Below are 18,199 nucleotides of genomic sequence, written 5' to 3'. Positions count from 1 at the left end.
GAGAGAGAGAGAGAGTTCTTGGTCATGAGAGTCTGTAACTACATCTTCAGTGTATGAAAATCAACTGAGCCATGACCTCAGGTCCTCTAGCTTGATTCTTACCAACCCTGTGGAACATGTCTCCAGGGTCCACAGTGAAACGACAAATCTGCCTACACAAATATAGAAATTTCTCAAGTACGTACAGAGTAGCAAATGAAACAAGTACATGATTGCCCAACTTTTCCAATGTTCTTCTCAGACCTACTGATTAATCAGTCAAAATTGACAGGAGAAGTGCAGTGGAGGTGGAGTGGATATGCCACCAAGTTCAAAAGGAGGGAGGCTGAGAGTCTGAAGTCAGCCTGGCCTAAAGGCATAGACTATCCCATGCTCCAAAATTCAGGCCTTCAGTGTCCCCTAGGAACTGAGCAAATGTGAAAATATTTTTAACGCAGGAGCTAGAGGCTTTAGGATAAAGACTTGTCCATATTTTTGGACCTACCCTTGTTATAGCCCTGTTTGGTTTTAAGGTAAAATGTTAAAGGTATATTTTGAATATTTTGCAAATGACCCTGAATATTTAACCTTTCCCCTCACCTTCCACTTGTCCAACTTTATTTTATTTTATTTTTTTAAGTGCTTATTGGGTTTAGAGGCTGCTGGTACAGTGCAACTGAGTGCATAATGCTTAATATACAAACAGCACTCTAACGAGAGAAGTGAGGAAATCAAATCATGAATGATCAAAAGAACTTGCCTTCCCACCAGCCTACCGGAAACAGTTATGCCTCATGAGTGTACAGACCGATGAGAATGATCTACATTTAAATATTTCAAAGCAAGCACGTGTTTCTTCCCCGACTCGCCGGAAAGAAGGTGATTAATAACTCAGGACCAGGAGATACCCCTTATACTGTCATATGATAGATTGGTGGGCGCTGATTCAAACCAATGCTGTGTAACTGACAAGTTCTGAAATTAGTTTCTAGTTCCCAGATATATTCTTATTAAGAAGCAATGGAGTTTTCCTACCTCAGCCACCATGAAGCAAGCCAGTTTGTGGGTGAAAATGACTGAATGGGTTAAAAGCTGGTGAAGAAATAGGAAAAGACATAGCAGTGAATGGTTGCTCATCAGAATGGAGGGGGTAGAGATAGGAGTGACAGCCTTTAAACACATTCATTAATAATTTGAGGAAGGAAGTGAAGTGCAAGTTTGTATATGATGCAATATTGTTCCAGTTACAAAACATCATGAAGAAATGAGAGGAACTCTAGATGAATTTAAAACACAATGTAAGGGCAATAAAGGGAGGGAGATGGGATGGCCTTCTTGTAATTTACTGTGACTAAATCTTATTAATCTTTACAAAACTTTATTTCCTGAATGTTTTACATTAAGGAAACACTGGGGCACCAGGGTGGCTCAGTCAGGCAAGCCGACCCTATCCGATCAACTCGGGTCACGATCTCACAGTTTGTGGGTTCGAGCCCCGCATGCGGCTCTGCACTGACAGCTCAGAGCCTGAAGCCTGCTTTGGATTCTGTGTCTGCCTCTCTCTCTGCCCCTCCCCTGCTCGCACTCTGTCTTTTCCTCTCTCTCAAAAAATAAATGATAAACATAAAAAAAAAAAGTGGTTAAAAAAAAAAAAGAAGGAAACACTAACTCTGCTAAAGATTTCTGCAGAGCAGGCCAGTATCAGTAAAAGAATGTTAACCTCCTCGAATGTTTATTCAGAATTAGAATAATTAGGAATGATTTCAGATGGAGGAAAAATGGAGATTCTGGGTTTTAGTGAAACAGTATGATAATTCTGAAATTTGCAACAGGAAGACTGGAGGAAAAAAGTGGAGTTTCACTTCATGTAAAATTGTTTTTCATACCTTTAGTGACAACTTAATAATAGAGTTATGGACTTGGAGTTAAACTAGTGAAAAAGAAGAGAAATGAGGAGAATCTGGTACAGATATGGAGATTTTAGTTTACTTTTTTCAGATATTGATATTTTGAAGAAAGGAACAAACCTTTAAACACTAGCTTTCTAGACTCCTATTAGAGTTTCCCATTCTATTTTAATCATTTGGACAGGTATGATAATGAAAAATAAATAGAAAACAGAATTTTCAAAACAGGAAAACTTAAGGTCTGCAGGGTGGAAAAAGTAAGTGAACTAATATGATTCACTCCATTCATTCAACAGATATTTATTAAGGGGGTTAGCAACAATTCTAGAAGAAGAGATAAACAAGTACACAGATATATACTACTATGCAGAAAACGACCAAGAACCTCTGTCTATGACAGAGACAGATGAATGAGGCAGCATTTGGAAAGGCTGGAGGAAGGTCAGTCCTAAGACTGGTGGGAAAAGTGGCTCAGTGTGGCCAGAGAGATATAAGGAGTTAGGGGAGTTAGATAGGCTGGGTCCAACCTCACCCCTGAACCACTGCCTGAGAAATTTCAACTTTATTTTCTAGCTGTTTATAGCACCCTTCACAACTGTGGCGTAGCTTGCTGGCTGGCTGAGGGATGAATGAAGCCAGTGAGGGTTTTTTGAGCAGACGAAGTGATGAACTCTAATTTTTGCTTTAGGAAGATTAATTTAAGTGGTATGTGTAGGAGGGATGGAAAAGATGGAATACCTATTAGAAGAGTTCCAGTCAAGAGCATGAGGCAACATTTACTGAGTTAATCCTACCACGTGCCCAGAATTCCACTAGATGCTTCACACACATACTCTTAATAATTATTTAATCCTGACAGTAACGCTTTGAAGAAGGAAGAGTAAGTAGAGCATTCCCAGGCTCAGAAAGGTTGAGTAATTTGCTCAATGTCTCACAGGTAAAAGTGGTAGAACTAGGCTCCAATCCAAGTCTGTCTGCCTCAGAAGCTCATGCCTTTTAAAAAACAGAACAAAGCAAAACAAAAACAAAAACCCGATAACATGTTGACACTGCTCAAGTGAGGATGGATTTAACTAGTACAACGACAGGGAATGGAAAGGAAAGAAGAGAGAGAAGAGATGTATATATTGGCAGAATCAGAAGGATGTGGCGGCTGAAAACAGTATGGGGACAAGGGATTTAAAAAGCGGTCAAAGTTTCTAGCCCAGACAACAGCCCGTTTGAAAAGGAAGCTAGGGAATTAAGTTTTGGACTTATTGTTTGACAGGACAGCAAAACATCCAAAGAAGAGGCGGTAGGTTCACTTTCTCCAACGAGTGTAAAAATCACTGAGCGATCACCCACAACACCCATGTGGAACCAGCAGCATCACTCCTCAGCAACAGATGCATACTAAAGGTCCTGGCTGTCCAGGCTTTGCACAAGTGACTTCTACCCCCTTGGCACATTTGTGCCTCTCCTCCCTCATCTCCAGTTCACCCCTCAGTGCATTTCCCAGGAAGGCCTTCCCTGACCCTCCAGTTTCCTCATCTTAGTTCTTTTCTCCAGTGCCTCAGCCCTTTTCTGTGTCTCCCAGACTGAACTGTTGGAGGGCTGGGACTCCCCGAGGCTATCATTTTGTCTGACCCTCAAAAAATATTTGTTGACACACTGAATGATTCCTATTGTTGCCCTAGAAAGGAACTATTAAGGAACCTGCCCTATTAAGTCACAGTTTCTTTCTTCCTAGGGCAGTGCAGTTAACAACCTCAAGACCAGGAAATCATCTTCCTGATCTCATACCAGGGTATTATTCATGCAGTTTACTCACTGTAAAGAGTTCCCTTGAAATAAAGCTAACAACTAGTCAAAGATTTACTAATGTCCTATGTCAATCAACTTTTTAGCCAGCCCATTCATGGGGGGGGGGGGGGGAGGGAAGGGATGGGACCTGACCCTACTTGGCTGTTTCCAAAACACAAAAAGTGGTGGTAAAAGCTTCAGAATTTTTCTATGGGAGGATCTCAGGCGCCGCTCTCATTTTGCAATTGGGGGCTCTGGTCTTTTTTTTTTTTTTTTTTTTAATCAGCTTTTGCAGGGCAGTGTTTTTACTTAAAAGCAAAGATTTATGTGTGTGGCGGTGTGGCTTGTGGGTAAGGGGGCGTGTGGATGTTACTGGGGGAATACACCTCTTGGCTCTTCTTGAATAAGGTAGTTTTGAGGTCCTCCCAACCATCAAATTCCTTTCTGTTCTCTTTCCACGGGGAGTTCCCCTGAGCTGTAGCAGCGGTGGAAGCCCGTTCGTAGTAGGGAGCCTAATTCCCAGGAGGATTTGGGGATCTCGAGAGGGCCGGGGTCGTCTCTCAGCGGGGTTTCAAAGCTGCTCAGAGCCACAGCTAGGAGCCACACTTGTCCGGCGCCTGGGCTTTTATGGGGCAAAGAGCCGGCAAGCCAAGCCAGGAGTTGGGTCCGCGCCCGAGCGGCCCGGGTTCGGGGCAAGCGTGGGGGGGCACAGACTGCGACCGCGGGAACCGGGTGGGGCGGGGGCGGGGCAGCGGCGGGGCGGGGCGAGCCAGGCCGAGGCCCGGGGGCGGGGCCAGGCGCGCGACTCGCCCTAGCCTAGGCCGCCGTTGGGCTCCGCCTCGCGGGCTACGCAGGCGGTGGGGCTGCGGCACGGGCCGGGCGGCACCATGGCGGCGGCGGCGCCTGCTGCTGCGGCGGCTTCTTCCGAGGCGCCGGCGACGAGTGGGACGGCTGAGCCCGAGGCCGGGGACGAGGACAGTCGCGAGGTCCGAGTGCTGCAGAGCCTGCGGGGCAAGATCTGTAAGCGGGGGCAGGGCTGAGGGGACCCACCCGCCGGCGGCGGGAGCCGCCGTGGGGCTGAGGGGGCGGCGGGCGCGCGGGGGGTGGCGGCGCCGAGCCGCGCTGGGATCGCGGGGCGGAGAGGGGACCTGGGCGGGCGGGGGCCGGGGCCCGCGCCGGGGCCGGCCGAGGCGCGTGGGGAGCGCCGGCACGGGTGAGGCTGGAAGGGGGGTGTGTTGGGGGAGGCGTAGCCTCGACGGGGCGGCGTGGGCCGGGGCTGCCCGGGTCGGGAGGGAGTGGAGAGCCGAGAATTTGCAAGGAGGGGGGCGCCCGGCGCGGCGCCGGCGTGAGGGGCTCGGCTTTGGGGCGCGGCCTGGACGTGGGGACGCCCCAGCCGGGGGCGTGGGCCGGGGGCGTGAGGAGTTTCCGGCCGCCCAGGGACGCAGGCCTCCGTGCTGTGCGGGCGCCGGGGAGCGGCCCCGAGGTGGGAGCTCAGCGGTAATTACGGGAGGCGCGGCCGGAGGAGGAGGAGGAGGACGAGGAGGAGGAGAAGGAGGGCGGGGAAGTGGGGCTGGCCCGAGGGGAGGGGGCTGCCTGCCTCCTGGGCTCTGGAGCTTTTGCGAGGTTGAAAAAGGCGCCCTGAGCTTGAGGAGACAGGCCGCCCTGGGACTCGGGTGGCCGCCGCTCGGGGTGTTCGCGAATGAGCGCGCCGGGAGGGGCTCGGGCCGGACACCTGTACTAGCCCCACCTCGCTGCGGCGGGGACTTGGATCGAGAGACAGCGTGACTGACAGGGACTTAAGACAGGATGTAGTGGCTTCCTGTGAGCAGGTCTCAAAACAGTCATCCAGCCCGCACTTAACCCACTTAATTCCTTTCCTTCTCATGCATTTAATTGGTACTTTTGTGAGCGAGCCACACTGGTTGGCTTAATAACAAAATTTTTGCTCACAAGCTCTAAGCGTTGCTGTAGACCATTTGAATTCAGCCATTTGGACATTTATTTTTTAAAAGTGACTCTGGCGTCGATTGCCAATTTTTTCACAGTAGTTTATTCAGAGGAAACGTTCCTCCCCCCCCCCCCTTTTTTTTTTTTTTTTGGCTATTTGTGAGATCTATCAGTAAAACTTATTTTTGCTTTTGTCAAAAATCAGCTTTATTTTCGTTGTTCAGTATTCTCAGATTGGAAACGTGCTTCATCTTTCATGTAAATAACCCTTAGTTCTGAGGAGTACTTTTTACTTTGTAAGAAGAAAATCGAATTGCAATAAAATGGCTAACAATACTCTTTGTTGCACGAGATGTAAAATTTTCCTCTTCCTGGATAGTGATATTAATAATTGAGCTTGGATTCTCCCCCTTTTTTCAAGTTGCGCCTCTTTTCAAGTACTGGTATTTTATTAAATCTCCGAGGCAGACATATTAACTTTTCTCATCTTTTCCCAGAAGTGGTCATGGGTAATTTGAGATCTTGAGTACAGTTCTTAAAACCTAGAAAATGACATCAGAGAAATAGATCTTGTCTATATCTATGTTCCCAATATTAAAATTACTTTCTAGGGTATAAATTCTGCTCAAAATTCAGATTAAGTCTTATACTTAATATTCACATACATCTAATTTTTTAACACTTGGGAAAACTGTAAACGGGCCAGAGTTCCCCCCTTGATATAATTTTCCAAACTTTACCACTTTTACATTTCAGTGTCACTTGATGGTAGGCACTGTCCATTGGAGCCTCACTGATTTACATAGTTGCAGGTTATGCCATGGAACTACATATACACTTCTTGGAATTGAGAGTTAGGGTTGGGCTGTTTCCAGAAGGACTTATCTGCTCTGCACTTTCACCTGCTCCATAGCAAAACTATCACAGTAGGAGATATCATTATGAGTGAAACTTGGACCTACAAATACAAAATTACAACTTTGTTTCTGTGGCTTAGAGCAACCCCACTACCCAGATTTGAAGATTGATCAGCTGGGAGTGACATTACCACTTTAACCATAATGGAAATATTGTAACTGTTACCTCAGTCAAGTTTCTTACTTTTGGAATTGCTTGGTGTATAGCTCAGGTCACTGAGTGTCTGCTTTTTAGAAAAAATGTATTAGGATACGTATACATGAAGCTTCTCCCCACCTTCCTCTCTTAATTTTTTTTGCCGTTCTTTTAAAGGCCAGTATAGTCCAGAGTTGGTTGACCTTCACAACCCTGTGAAGAGATGCTGTTTTCTGTTTTCCTGAAACTGACATGTGGGTTTTACAGCGTGGGGGCTGGGGGGCTAGAGGAATCATTAGCAGGTGCTAAAGTCACAGGGATGGGATGGTGGTACATCTGACAATGAAGCTTGGGGGTGTAGGTAACCATGTCACCTTTTCCTTTTCACCATCCTGGGAGACCTCAGAGGAAAGCCTGATAGTGCCCAGTAGACTGGAGATTTGCTGCCAGATTCTAGATTGCTGTTTGAGAGCCTCAGATCTGGAGAGTTAGAGCTCTGTAGGGCTCAAAGTGAGCCTCAAAGGAACATCCTTTTTCCTAGACTGAGGTAGGACTCTTCAACCCCAAATCCTACCAGCAAAAAAGTGAGGATGAATTGGTTTATATATTCTTTTCTTTTCTTTTCTTTCTTTCTTTCTTTCTTTCTTTCTTTCTTTCTTTCTTTTTTTTTTTTTTTTGTTTATTGTTATTTATTTTGAGAGAGACAGAGAGGGAGGGGCAGAGAGAGAGGGAGAGAGAATCCCAAGCAGGCACTGCTCTGTCAGTGCAGAGGTGGACGCAGGGCTCAATCTCATGAATTGTGAGACCATGACCTGAGCCGAAATCAAGAGTCACATGCTTAACCAACTATGCCACCCAGGCACCCTGAATTCTATATCTTTAAAGTTCTGGAGGTAATAGTCTACAGTTTCATTTAAGGGTTTTATTCTAATATTTGTTAATTTTTCCATATCCTTCACAAGGTGAAATAACCAGATCCAGGGATTGGAAACCCATTTTGTGGTCAGTTTCAATCAACTGACACTAGCAAATCCAGTGTTGCTAATTGAATTTTGTTTTCTGTGCTGATCCCCAATACCCTGAAGTCATTTTAGTGCTCTAGGAAGCCATAGCAGTTCCAAATGGTCAACTTCTTTAATATTCAACAGGTAGGCATGATTGTTGGAAGTCCCGGAGCTGTCATGTGAACCCTTGATAAAGGAAATTAAGGTAGTCCAGACTCCGTCCTTTGTATGAACTGGCATGCAGTGAGTGGCAGGTATGCTTAGTATCTGAAGCACCTTTGCATTGCATCCCCTCCCCCCCCAAACAAAACAAAACAAACTACCCTACACACAAGCCAAAGAGAGGGATTGGATCTTTCTTCTTAATATTTAATTTATTTATTTTATAGCTTTTGTGGTTTTTTTTAAAGTTTATTTTTTATAAAGTTTATTTTTTTGAGAGAAAAAAAATGAGTGAGTGGGGGAGGGGCAGAGAGCGAGGGAGAGAGAGAATCCCAAGAAAGCTCTGGGTTGTCAACATGGAGCCCACCTCAGGGCCCAGTCCCACAAACCATGAGATCTTGATCTGAGCCAAAATCAAGAGTCCAATGCTTAACCAACTGAGCCACCCGGGTGCCCCTGGAGCTTTCTTCTTTTTCTTCTTCTTTTTTTTTTTTATTTTTTTAATTTTTTTTAATGTTTATTTATTTTTGAGAGAGAGAGAGAGAGCATGAGCAGGGGAGGGGCAGAGAGAGAGAGAGAGACAGACAGACAGACAGACAGAAGCCAAAGCAGGCTCCAGGCTCCCAGCCGTCAGCATGGAGCCCAACGCGGGGCTCAAACCCACAAACAGCGAGATCATGACCTGAGCCGAAGTTGGATGCCCAACCAACTGAGCCACCCAGGCACCCCAAGGAGCTTTCTTCTTTATACTTTCAGGTTTCTTGCTATTATTTCATGATGTCTTCCTTTTTGGCTATACTTTTTGTTAAGTTCTCATCCAATTAAATCAGCTTATAAAATCAGAATGTAAAAATGTTGATGAAAGAGCCCATGCCACCTCGGTCGTGGGTTTACCTGTTCTAGGGATACCAGATTGATAAAAGAGAACTGAATCTGATGATTTGTGTGAATATTGAGATGTGCAGTACAGTGCCAGATCTGCGGAATCATGACAAGTCCCAGAACTCAGTTGGTCTCCCTGGTGTCTCCAGATGAAGAATGATGTAGGACTCTTTGGCAAAGTAGGATCTGTGGGATCTGGTTAAGTGCTTTAGTTTAGAGGCTTGTCCAGGTTAGCTTTAATTTGAATCTTAATTTCTAACTTTTATTAACCTTTTTGTGCCTTTATATTCTTGCATGTATAATGGGTATAATAAAAACACCTATCTCACAAGATTGATTAGAGGGCTAAATAAATCTTCTCCAGTCATTTCCTCCCTCCTCTCAGCCCTGGAGGGAGCTCTGTCAGCCCTGGACCATCTTTTGGGAAGGAGTAAGTAGATAGAAGTTAGTCTTTATCTAATATTCTTGTTGACATTTAGCATTTTCTGTACAAAGCTGATTAAACTCAGCGGGCATGTACTGTATTCTGTTTCACACATTGATTATTACTAATGTGACTTTAGGCAGCTCACTTACCTTTGAGCTTATCTTCCTCATCTTTAAAATGGCGAGTGATGCTTCATCACTCGCCATTTGATATATGTTGTTCTGCCTAGAAGTGTTTTTCTCCTTTCCTCCACCCCATATTTATGTCAGGGAACTTCTACACATCCTTCAAAACCCTGCTCCATGTGATCTCCTGACCAAAGCCTTGTTTGAGGCACCACCACCCCCATCCCTGGAGAGAAGGTGTTGGGCCCCTGTACTGGTTGGGAATTGTAATTCCTTGTCCATTTTCTTATTCTAGCACATTTTGTAGAAATTGTTTGTTTCCCCATTAGACTACGAGCTCTTCCAGTATAGAATTCATTCTTTATTTTTTTTAAACTATCCCACTGTCAGCATAATAGGCCTTTAGAAAATGCCCTACTTCTCACCACGCTGTCCTGAGGAGGATTTGAGATACTAGATGTGAAACTGTTCTGTAAATTTTACACATAAACTAGGAGATGATAGTATTGTTAAATGAAAACTACATGAGTCTGTGACAGGAAGTTCATCCCTTTCAAAATCACAGTGCCAACTGAGCTTATGTTTGAACTGATGCCAAAGTTGCCTCATTAGGAAAAGGATTAAATTTTTCTAAATGCTCTGAGTGCTGATTATTAGGAGATTTGAATATTGTTACTTGACTGTACTCCATGAATATTGTTACTAATTGGCCCCGAGCCTGGAAAAAAAAATGTCATAATCATATTTTATACAGTAAATATTTTTATTTGTTGTGGAAGGTTTGAATTTTTTGGTAATAAGGTATTTTATTGATCATGCAATAGAATTAAGAGGGAGAGATTAAAAAGTTTATTCATGCTAAGAATGTATTATTATCAGATATTTCAAATGAGATGTTATTTAGTAAATTAATAGAGGGAAAGATTACTAAAAGATTTGTTCATACTATGCATTCATTGTCAAAATTTGAAATGAGATGATGAGTTATTTAGGATCGAGGAAGAATCCATCTTTCAGATGGATAGAAATGAGAGAAAAGGGTTCTTTGTAAAAGTTCACAGAGCAGTCTGCTAATCATTTGCTGTGAGAAAGACAGGAGGTAAACCTCAATGAGTTCATAGAGTTTTTGTTGTGTTTTTTAATGTTTTTTTTTTAACTTAGAACTCTTTGAATAGCCTCTAAGAGACTGGAACTAATATAGCTGAAATAAAAGTATCATTTTATCCTTTTATCTTAGATACCAATCCTGTTCCCTTTTTAATGTGCTTTATGAAATTATTTGACAGTAATATCAAATTACATGTTTTATGAAGTTCTATATGCTGTTTTGAGAGCTGCTAACAGTTTTGTTGTGTAGTCATCAATAAACGTAAACTAAGACACTTTATATTAAGAATTTTTTATGATATGTCTTTGGTTTTGCATGTTATTTCAGTCATCAAAAATCACTAGCTAAAATAATATGCTTTATAACATTATACCAATGTACATGCAAACATCAATGAACAGTAATTGACAAATTTGTTTTTGTGAGCTTGGCTCTAAGAATATCACTAATGACAGAATGACTTTGGGCAAATTCTTTAACTTTGCCAACTCCTTATTTTTTCACTTGTAAAATGAGAGGTTTGGATGTGGTCTTTAAAATCCCTTCTAGCACTAATCTTTGTTGCTTTTTAAATTGAACCATTTGCTTTAAGACACTACGTCAGATACTTTTATTTTAATATTTAAGTATTTTTCATATACCTATTTTGCATAAGATGCACTGTTTGAGACATTTGTCTAAGATTTAATGGATACGATTATTTGAATCTTTAAAAAAAATTTTTTTTAGAGAGATAGAGTGCACAAATTGAGGAGAGAGATTGGCAGAAGGAAGGGAGAGAGAGAAACTTAAGCAGGCCCCATGTTCAGCACAATATTTTTACTAATTGGTCCTGAGCCTGGAAAAGAAAAGTCTCATAATCATACTTTATACAGTAAATTTGTTTATTAGCCATGGAAGGTTTGAAATTTTGGTAGTAAAAATTCAATTTTTGGTAGGGCTCAATCCCATAACCTTGGGATCATGACCTGAGCTGAAATCAAGAGTGGGACACTCAACCGACTGGGCCACCCAGGCACCCTGAAAAAACTTGTTTTTAAAGATTCAAACAGTCTTGGGGTGCCTGGGTGGCCCAGTTGGTTGAGCATCAGACTTCGGCTTAGGTCATGATCTCGGTTCGTGAGTTGTTTTTTTTCTGTTTTTTTTGTTTTTTTTTGAGAGAGAGACAGAGCGTGAGTGGGCAAGGGACAGAGAGAGTGGGGGACACAGAATCCAAAGCAGGCTCCAGGCTTTGAGCTGTCAGCACTGAGCCTGACGTGGGGCTCGAACTCACAAACCACGAGATCATGACCTGGGCCGAGGTGGGACCCTTAGCCAACTGAGCCATCTAGGCTCCCCTTCATGGTTTGTGAGTTCTAGCCCTCTGCAGAGCCTGGTTTGGATCCTCTGTCCCCCTCTCTCTCTGCCCCTCCCCCACTCATGCTCTTTCTCAAAAATAAATACACATTTAAAACAAAATTTAAAAAAAAGGTTCAAACTATCTTGGGGCGCCTTGATCCTAGGGTCATGGGATCCATGCTGAGCACAGAGCCTGCTTAAGACTCTCTCCCTCTCCACCCTCCCCCCACCTCGTGCAAACTTGCTCTCTCTCTCTCTAAAATAATAATAATAGCAATACATAAATAAATAAATAAAAAGTTTTTTCTGTGACTGCTAATTTATTTAGCAGTATGTAATATCTGAATGTCCATTAGGGCATTAGCCCCCTAGTGTGTGGATTGAGCCTAGGCTGTGAATGGGATGAAAAAGCTCTTACTAGTTTATCCTACAGTCTATACTAAACAATGGTTGTTTTTAGATGCCTGTATTCTTAGAGAATTATAGAAGCTTAGAGCTGGAATGTAGGGAACATATTGTGTCCCCTCATTTTACAAACGAAGAACTTGACACTCATATACTCCAGGTGTTAACACAGTTAATGCCTATGCCTTTTCGGCACTGGTCCATTACTATCAAAGTTCTTTCTGAAATGGTAGGTGGAATGAATTCATCATTAGTATGAATGTTGTGAATGTACTCCATTTAATAGATGAGGACTACACTGCGTATCTAGTAATATATCCAGAAGTAGTAATACATTTTCACTGTGGCATCTACACGCTCTCATCTGTTGCTTCCTGAGAACTTTGTGAAGTGATTAGGATTAGTGGTGAAACTATGCTTGTGACCTAGATGGAGATTGAGCCTGGATGTTTACCTATTTGTGTCATGTTGTAACTCAGCTGGTTTCAGTTCTGACTGCCCATCAGTGTCACCTGTGAACTTAAATTCTGATGCTCAGGCTCTACTCCATACCTACTGAATCAGAATTTCTTGGTTGGTACTGGGACATTTCTGAGTTTGAAATGTTCCCTAGGGAGTGATAATGGGTCGCTGGGATGGTGAACCTCTCCTTTTGCCAGTTGAACAGACTAGCCACAAACTACCTGAATGTTAGCAACCTGCTTTGCATGACTATTTAAAGGGTACCAATAGAAAGTTTAGTGTGATCACGGGGAGGTTTTAATTTGTTTGATTATTTCTTTAAAAAGATACATTTATTTGCTTGATTAGATAATACACATACCTGGTACAAAACTGAAAAGGTACAAAGGAGTATCCATTGAAAAGGAAGTTTCCTTACTTCTGTTGCCCCTAGCGATTCCCTCTCCAGAAGCAAGCATTACCAGTTTCTTGTGCCGCTTACAGAGATTAAGTATTTACAAACATAAATATATGAATATTAACCTCATGCAAATTGTAGCAAAATATATACATTGTCTGCATCTTGCTTTTTTATTTCTTACACTTGCCAATAGTAGCTTGGAGATCTGTCATATCCATAAGAATGGGGAGCTGCCTCTTTTATTTAACAGCTGCATGATATGGCATCATCTGGGTATACCAGTCCCCTATTGATGGACGTGTAGGTTGTTTCCAATCTTTGCTATTACAAAGAGTACTGCAGTAAATCACTTAGTTATGTAATTTTATTTGTGTGTGTGTTTTTAATTTGTAATGTTTATTTACTTTATGAGAGAGAGAGAGACAGAGGTGTGAGCGGGGTAGGGGCAGAGAGAGAGGGAGACACAGAATCCAAAGCAGGGGCCAGGCTCCGAGCTTTCAGCACAGAGCCCTATGCGGGGCTCGAACCCATGGACTGTGAGATCACCACCTGAGCCGAAGTCAGATGCTTAACTAACTAAGCCACCCAGGTGCCCCTGTAGTTATGTCATTTTAAATATGAGTACTTGTGTCTGTGGGATAAATTCCTAGATGTTACATTGATGAACTGGGGGGCGCCTGACTCAGTCGGTTAAACCTCTGGCTTCGGCTCAGGTCATGATGTTATGGGTTATGAGTTCAAGCCCTGCATCAGACTTTCTGCTGTCAGCACAGAGCTGCTTTAGATCCTTCGTCTCCCTCTCTCTCTCTGCCGCTCCCACTCAAAAATATAAAAAAAAAAAAATGAATGAATGAATTGGTATATGTATTTTTATTTGGAAAGACAATGCCATATTGCTTTCCATAGTAACTACAGCAATTTATGCTCCCACTAGCAATGAATGAATGCCTATTTCTTTAGTCACATAGAGTATATTTTAAAACTTCTTGATCTTTACTGGTCTCTTAAGATGGAAAGGAACATCTGATTTGTAGTTTTAATTTGCACTTCTAAATGAGGTTGAGGATCTCTTCATATTTTTAAGAGTCTTAAAAAAATTTTTTTAGAGAAAGAGCAAGCACACACGAGCAGGGGGAGAGGGGCAGAAGGAGAGAGAGAGGGTGAGAGTGAGAATCTTAAGCAGGCTCCATGCCCAGTACGGATGTGGGGCTTGATCCCACAACCCTGGGATCATGACCTGAGTTGAAACCAAGAGATAGACGCTGAACTGACTGAGACACCCAGGTGCACCCCTTTTTTAAGAGAGGAGAGAGAGAATTTTTTAAAATTGTTTTTAAATGTTTATTCTTAGAGAGAGAGAGCATGAGCAAGGGAGGGGCAGAGAGAGGGAGACAGAATCTGAAGCAGGCTCCAGGCTCTGAGCTGTCAGCACAGAGCCTCACGCAGGGCTTGAACTCACGAACCACGAGATCGTGACCTGAGCTAAGTCCGAAGCTTAACCGACTGAGCCACCCAGGCACCCTGAGAGAGAGAATGTTAAGCAGGCTCCATGCCCAGCGCAGAACCCAGTGATGCAGGGCTCAATCTCACGATGCAGAGATTATGACCTGAGCCGAAATCAGGAGTTGGACACTTAACCAACTGAGCCACCCAGGTGCCCCATTGAGAGCCATTTTTATTTCCCTTTTTTGGTGAACTTGTTTATTTTGCTTGTCCTTTTTTCTACTGGATTATCAGTCTTCTTACTGATTTGTGGGAATGCTTTGTGCAGTAAGGGAAAGATGTTTAAAAATTTAGATGTTTTGGCTGATGCCTGCATTTATTCTTGAGAAGTTGATTGTGAGATCCCGTGAGGGCAGTCAGTTGTTGGTTTCATGTACTTATATAATTTCTGATACAAGAAGAGAGATGGAAAAATAACTTTTTGGGAAAAAGTAAGTAAAGATTTATAAACAAGAATTAAGAGACAAAGAATAGATTGGGGGAAAATATTTGCAGGAAATCCTACAGACAAAAAGAAAATACTTATCTAAGACTTACTTTGTGTCAGGTACTATTTTAAAGCCCTTTAAGCATATCAAATAATTAGTCCATATGGTAACTCTGTAACATTCATTATCCACATTTTACAGATGAGGAAACTGAGGCATAGAATAACTAAACTGAGTAACTTAACCCAGATCAGACCAGTGAGTGGTGGAGCTGTCATTCAAACTGGGCAGGCTGGCTCTAGAGTCCATCCTGTTGCTCCTGTCCTGCTCTGCTCTACTGCCTCTCTATTTGTTAGTGTCCAGAATATATAAAAAGTTCATATGGATTTTAAACAGGAAAAGGGCATTAGAAAAATAAAAGATATGAATAGACATTTTATAGAAAGAGATTTAAAAAAAAGGCCAGTAAACATAAGAAAATACCGGTAAGATTTAACAATAGTTAATCAGGGGAATGCAAATTTTTAAAAGCTATCAGTTTGTGAAAACAAAAGCTTGTTAATTTCAGTATTTGGTGGGGGTTTAGGCAAATAGATAACTTTCCTCACTGTTGCTGTGAATTTAAATGGATGAAGTAATGTTGGAGAGCATTTTGGCAATATCTGTTAAAAATCTAAATGTATATTTCCTATGTATTTCTACTGCATATCTACCCTACAGAAACACTTGGACATTTGCAAAAGAGGCATATACAAAGGTGTTTCATGTTGCCGTGTTGGTAAAACAAAACAACTAGAGACAACTTAAGTGTCCATTGTATGAAAATGGCTAAATAAAATGTTAATATACATATTCTATAGCAGCTAAAAAGAATGAGGTGTATCTAGAGTATGAAAGGAAAAAACTTCAAGATGTATTGTTGAGTGAAAAAAGCAAGTTGTTAGAGTGATATGTTTTTTTCTAGTGTACCTGGGAAAATGTACAGAAAGAGGTTTGCAAGGATGTACAACATTGGTTGTATCAGTGGTGGCCAAAGGGGATTAGCTTTACTTACAGTGGTTTAATTTTCTACATAAAACTTTATGTATTATGTATTATCTGTGTTATGAAAAATGACTTTGTATAAAAATTTGATACAATATTAGTCCTCAGCTGCTAGAGCCTTTCTTGCTCTACTGTTGAAGACTCTCCTATCTACAAAATTAAGGGTAGCCAAATGTTAAGCTTGGTAACATTTTGAGTGCACTTACAAGTAAAGTCTACTTTTCTGTCAAGTTTTTTGGTAACTTTTAATTTTTATATAATTTCAAACAAAAATTTGCAGGAGCAATATAGTGAATTACCATATACTTTGCTTGTTTTCTCCAATTGTGTTAAAAAAGTTGACTTTTAAAAATTTCTGTTTTGTTTCAGAGGAGTGAGATAAAAAGAATAATTTTCATCCTTTAAAATATTACAACATTTGTGTGAGTGGTGCAGAACCTCTTAGTTTTGAATTTGAACAATTTTGTATACAATTTTCTTAGTGGGTAGGGGAAAGTGAACTAATGTTTTTTTATTATATTTACTCTTTTCCAGGTACTATGTAAGTATACTTGCAAATTATTTCATTTAATCCAAATTCATGAAAAAGATTGCATGCTGACAAAACGGTTATATATGCTTAGAGTTTATTTATTTATTTATTTTTTAAAAATTTTTTAACGTTTATTTATTTTTGAGACAGAGAGAGACAGAGCATGAGCGGGAGAGGGTCAGAGGGAGGGAGACACAGAATCCGAAACAGGCTCGAGGCTCTGAGCTGTCAGCACAGAGCCCGACGTGGGGCTCGAACTCACGGGCTGTGAGTTCATGACCTGAGCCGAAGTCGGCCGCCCAACCAACTGAGCCACCCAGGCGCCCCTATGCTTAGAGTTTAAAGAGGCAGAGCCAGGTTTTCAAGTCTGTAAGTTACCAAAGTTGCTGCTGTCCATTTATGTCTACCAATTTGCCTGTCAGATGGTATATTGGAAAGAACTGGTGAATATATTTCTGTTGTCAAGAAGTTGATAATTATCCCTAAATTGGTTATGGTCTAATGTGATGGATATTCAATAAAATTAGAATGTTGGAATGCTATAAAAATTTATCTTTAATACTGTTTAGGGGATTTACCAAAAAAAAAAAAAAATGTTACTCTTCTGTCTGCCTGACAGTGCTCATGTTGTGCTTTGTCTCTGCTTGTAAATGGTTCTCCTAGAACAAACACACACGCACACACATGCACACACTTGTAGGTATACATTTGTAGGTGCAGCTTATTTATATCTTTTTTTTTTTAAACTACTAGATCATAATGAGTCCCATTTTGGTCCCCAGGATGCCGTTACCAGTAATAGCTACCAGACTTGCTCAACTTCATGTAGATTGGCCTATCCTAGGAGAGATTCCTACCATATGTGCTTCATGGTTTGGTTTGCTTGAGAAAGGGGCTACAGGGAGCTTAGGGATCAGCACACGTTCAAAAGTGAAACCTGAAGTGGGCAAGACAAACCACAGGAAGATCCTGCCCGCAGCTTGGTGACGTATCTGTAGAACCCGTGGACGCTTCCTGGCAGTACCTTGCGAAACTTGCCTTTTTATGTACAGTAGTTTCCTAACTTCTTGTTCTGGACTAAGCTTCAGTGAGAGGTGATTAATATGATAGTAATATAGATAACTGTATGATAATTATCATGCATATGACTTGTGTAAAACAAGAGGCCCCTAATTATATTCTTTAGACTTTCCCACTGAGGAGTTACATCTTACCTACTAGAACATTTTTGAGGAGTTGCCCTGGAGTTTATGCTTTAACTTTGACTTTATGCCTTCTCAAGATTTTACTTACATATTGTTGGTGTTTTATAGCCACAGAACAGTTCTTTGCTCACAGAGTCTAGGCTAACCCTCTATGAACTATGCTGGATTCCTGGAGTCCTTTGCTCATTCAAGGGCTTGCTCAGAGGCACATTGATGATTACACAGTACCTTATTTTCATAATGGAAAAGGAGTGCAGTGTTAGTGAAACTATTATTCCTGATTTCTTTAACCTTCCAGGTTCCATGTTAATATTACAGTGCCTATTCTTAAGCAGAACAGATACCTGTTAGGAATTGTGGAGTCTGTTGGTTTTTTAGGATTATCAGTTAAATGAGTTTATAGAATCTAAGGTTCTATATTTAAAAAAATTTTTTTAATGTTTATTCTTGAGAGAGACAGAGACAGAGTGTGAGTGGGGGAGGGTCAGAGAGAGAGGAGACACAGA

General features: G+C 41.8%; 1 protein-coding gene across 2 annotated transcripts in view; it reads left to right on the top strand.

The window, feature by feature from the left end:
- Positions 1 to 4,524: 4,524 nt before the first annotated feature.
- Positions 4,525 to 18,199, top strand: part of RASA2 (RAS p21 protein activator 2) — a 121,998-nt gene continuing 108,323 nt past the window's right edge. For both annotated transcript variants that reach the window (XM_042956312.1, XM_042956311.1), the window contains exon 1: positions 4,525 to 4,688. In XM_042956312.1, the coding sequence (XP_042812246.1) occupies positions 4,556 to 4,688 (133 nt within the window). In that variant the 5' untranslated portion in view covers positions 4,525 to 4,555. The remainder of the gene's footprint in view (positions 4,689 to 18,199) is intronic.

Source organism: Panthera tigris, chromosome C2 (genome assembly GCF_018350195.1).
Source record: "Panthera tigris isolate Pti1 chromosome C2, P.tigris_Pti1_mat1.1, whole genome shotgun sequence".
Taxonomy (NCBI): domain Eukaryota; kingdom Metazoa; phylum Chordata; class Mammalia; order Carnivora; family Felidae; genus Panthera; species Panthera tigris.
Note: the sequence above shows the minus strand (reverse complement) of the source record. Positions and strands in the feature narration are given on the sequence as shown.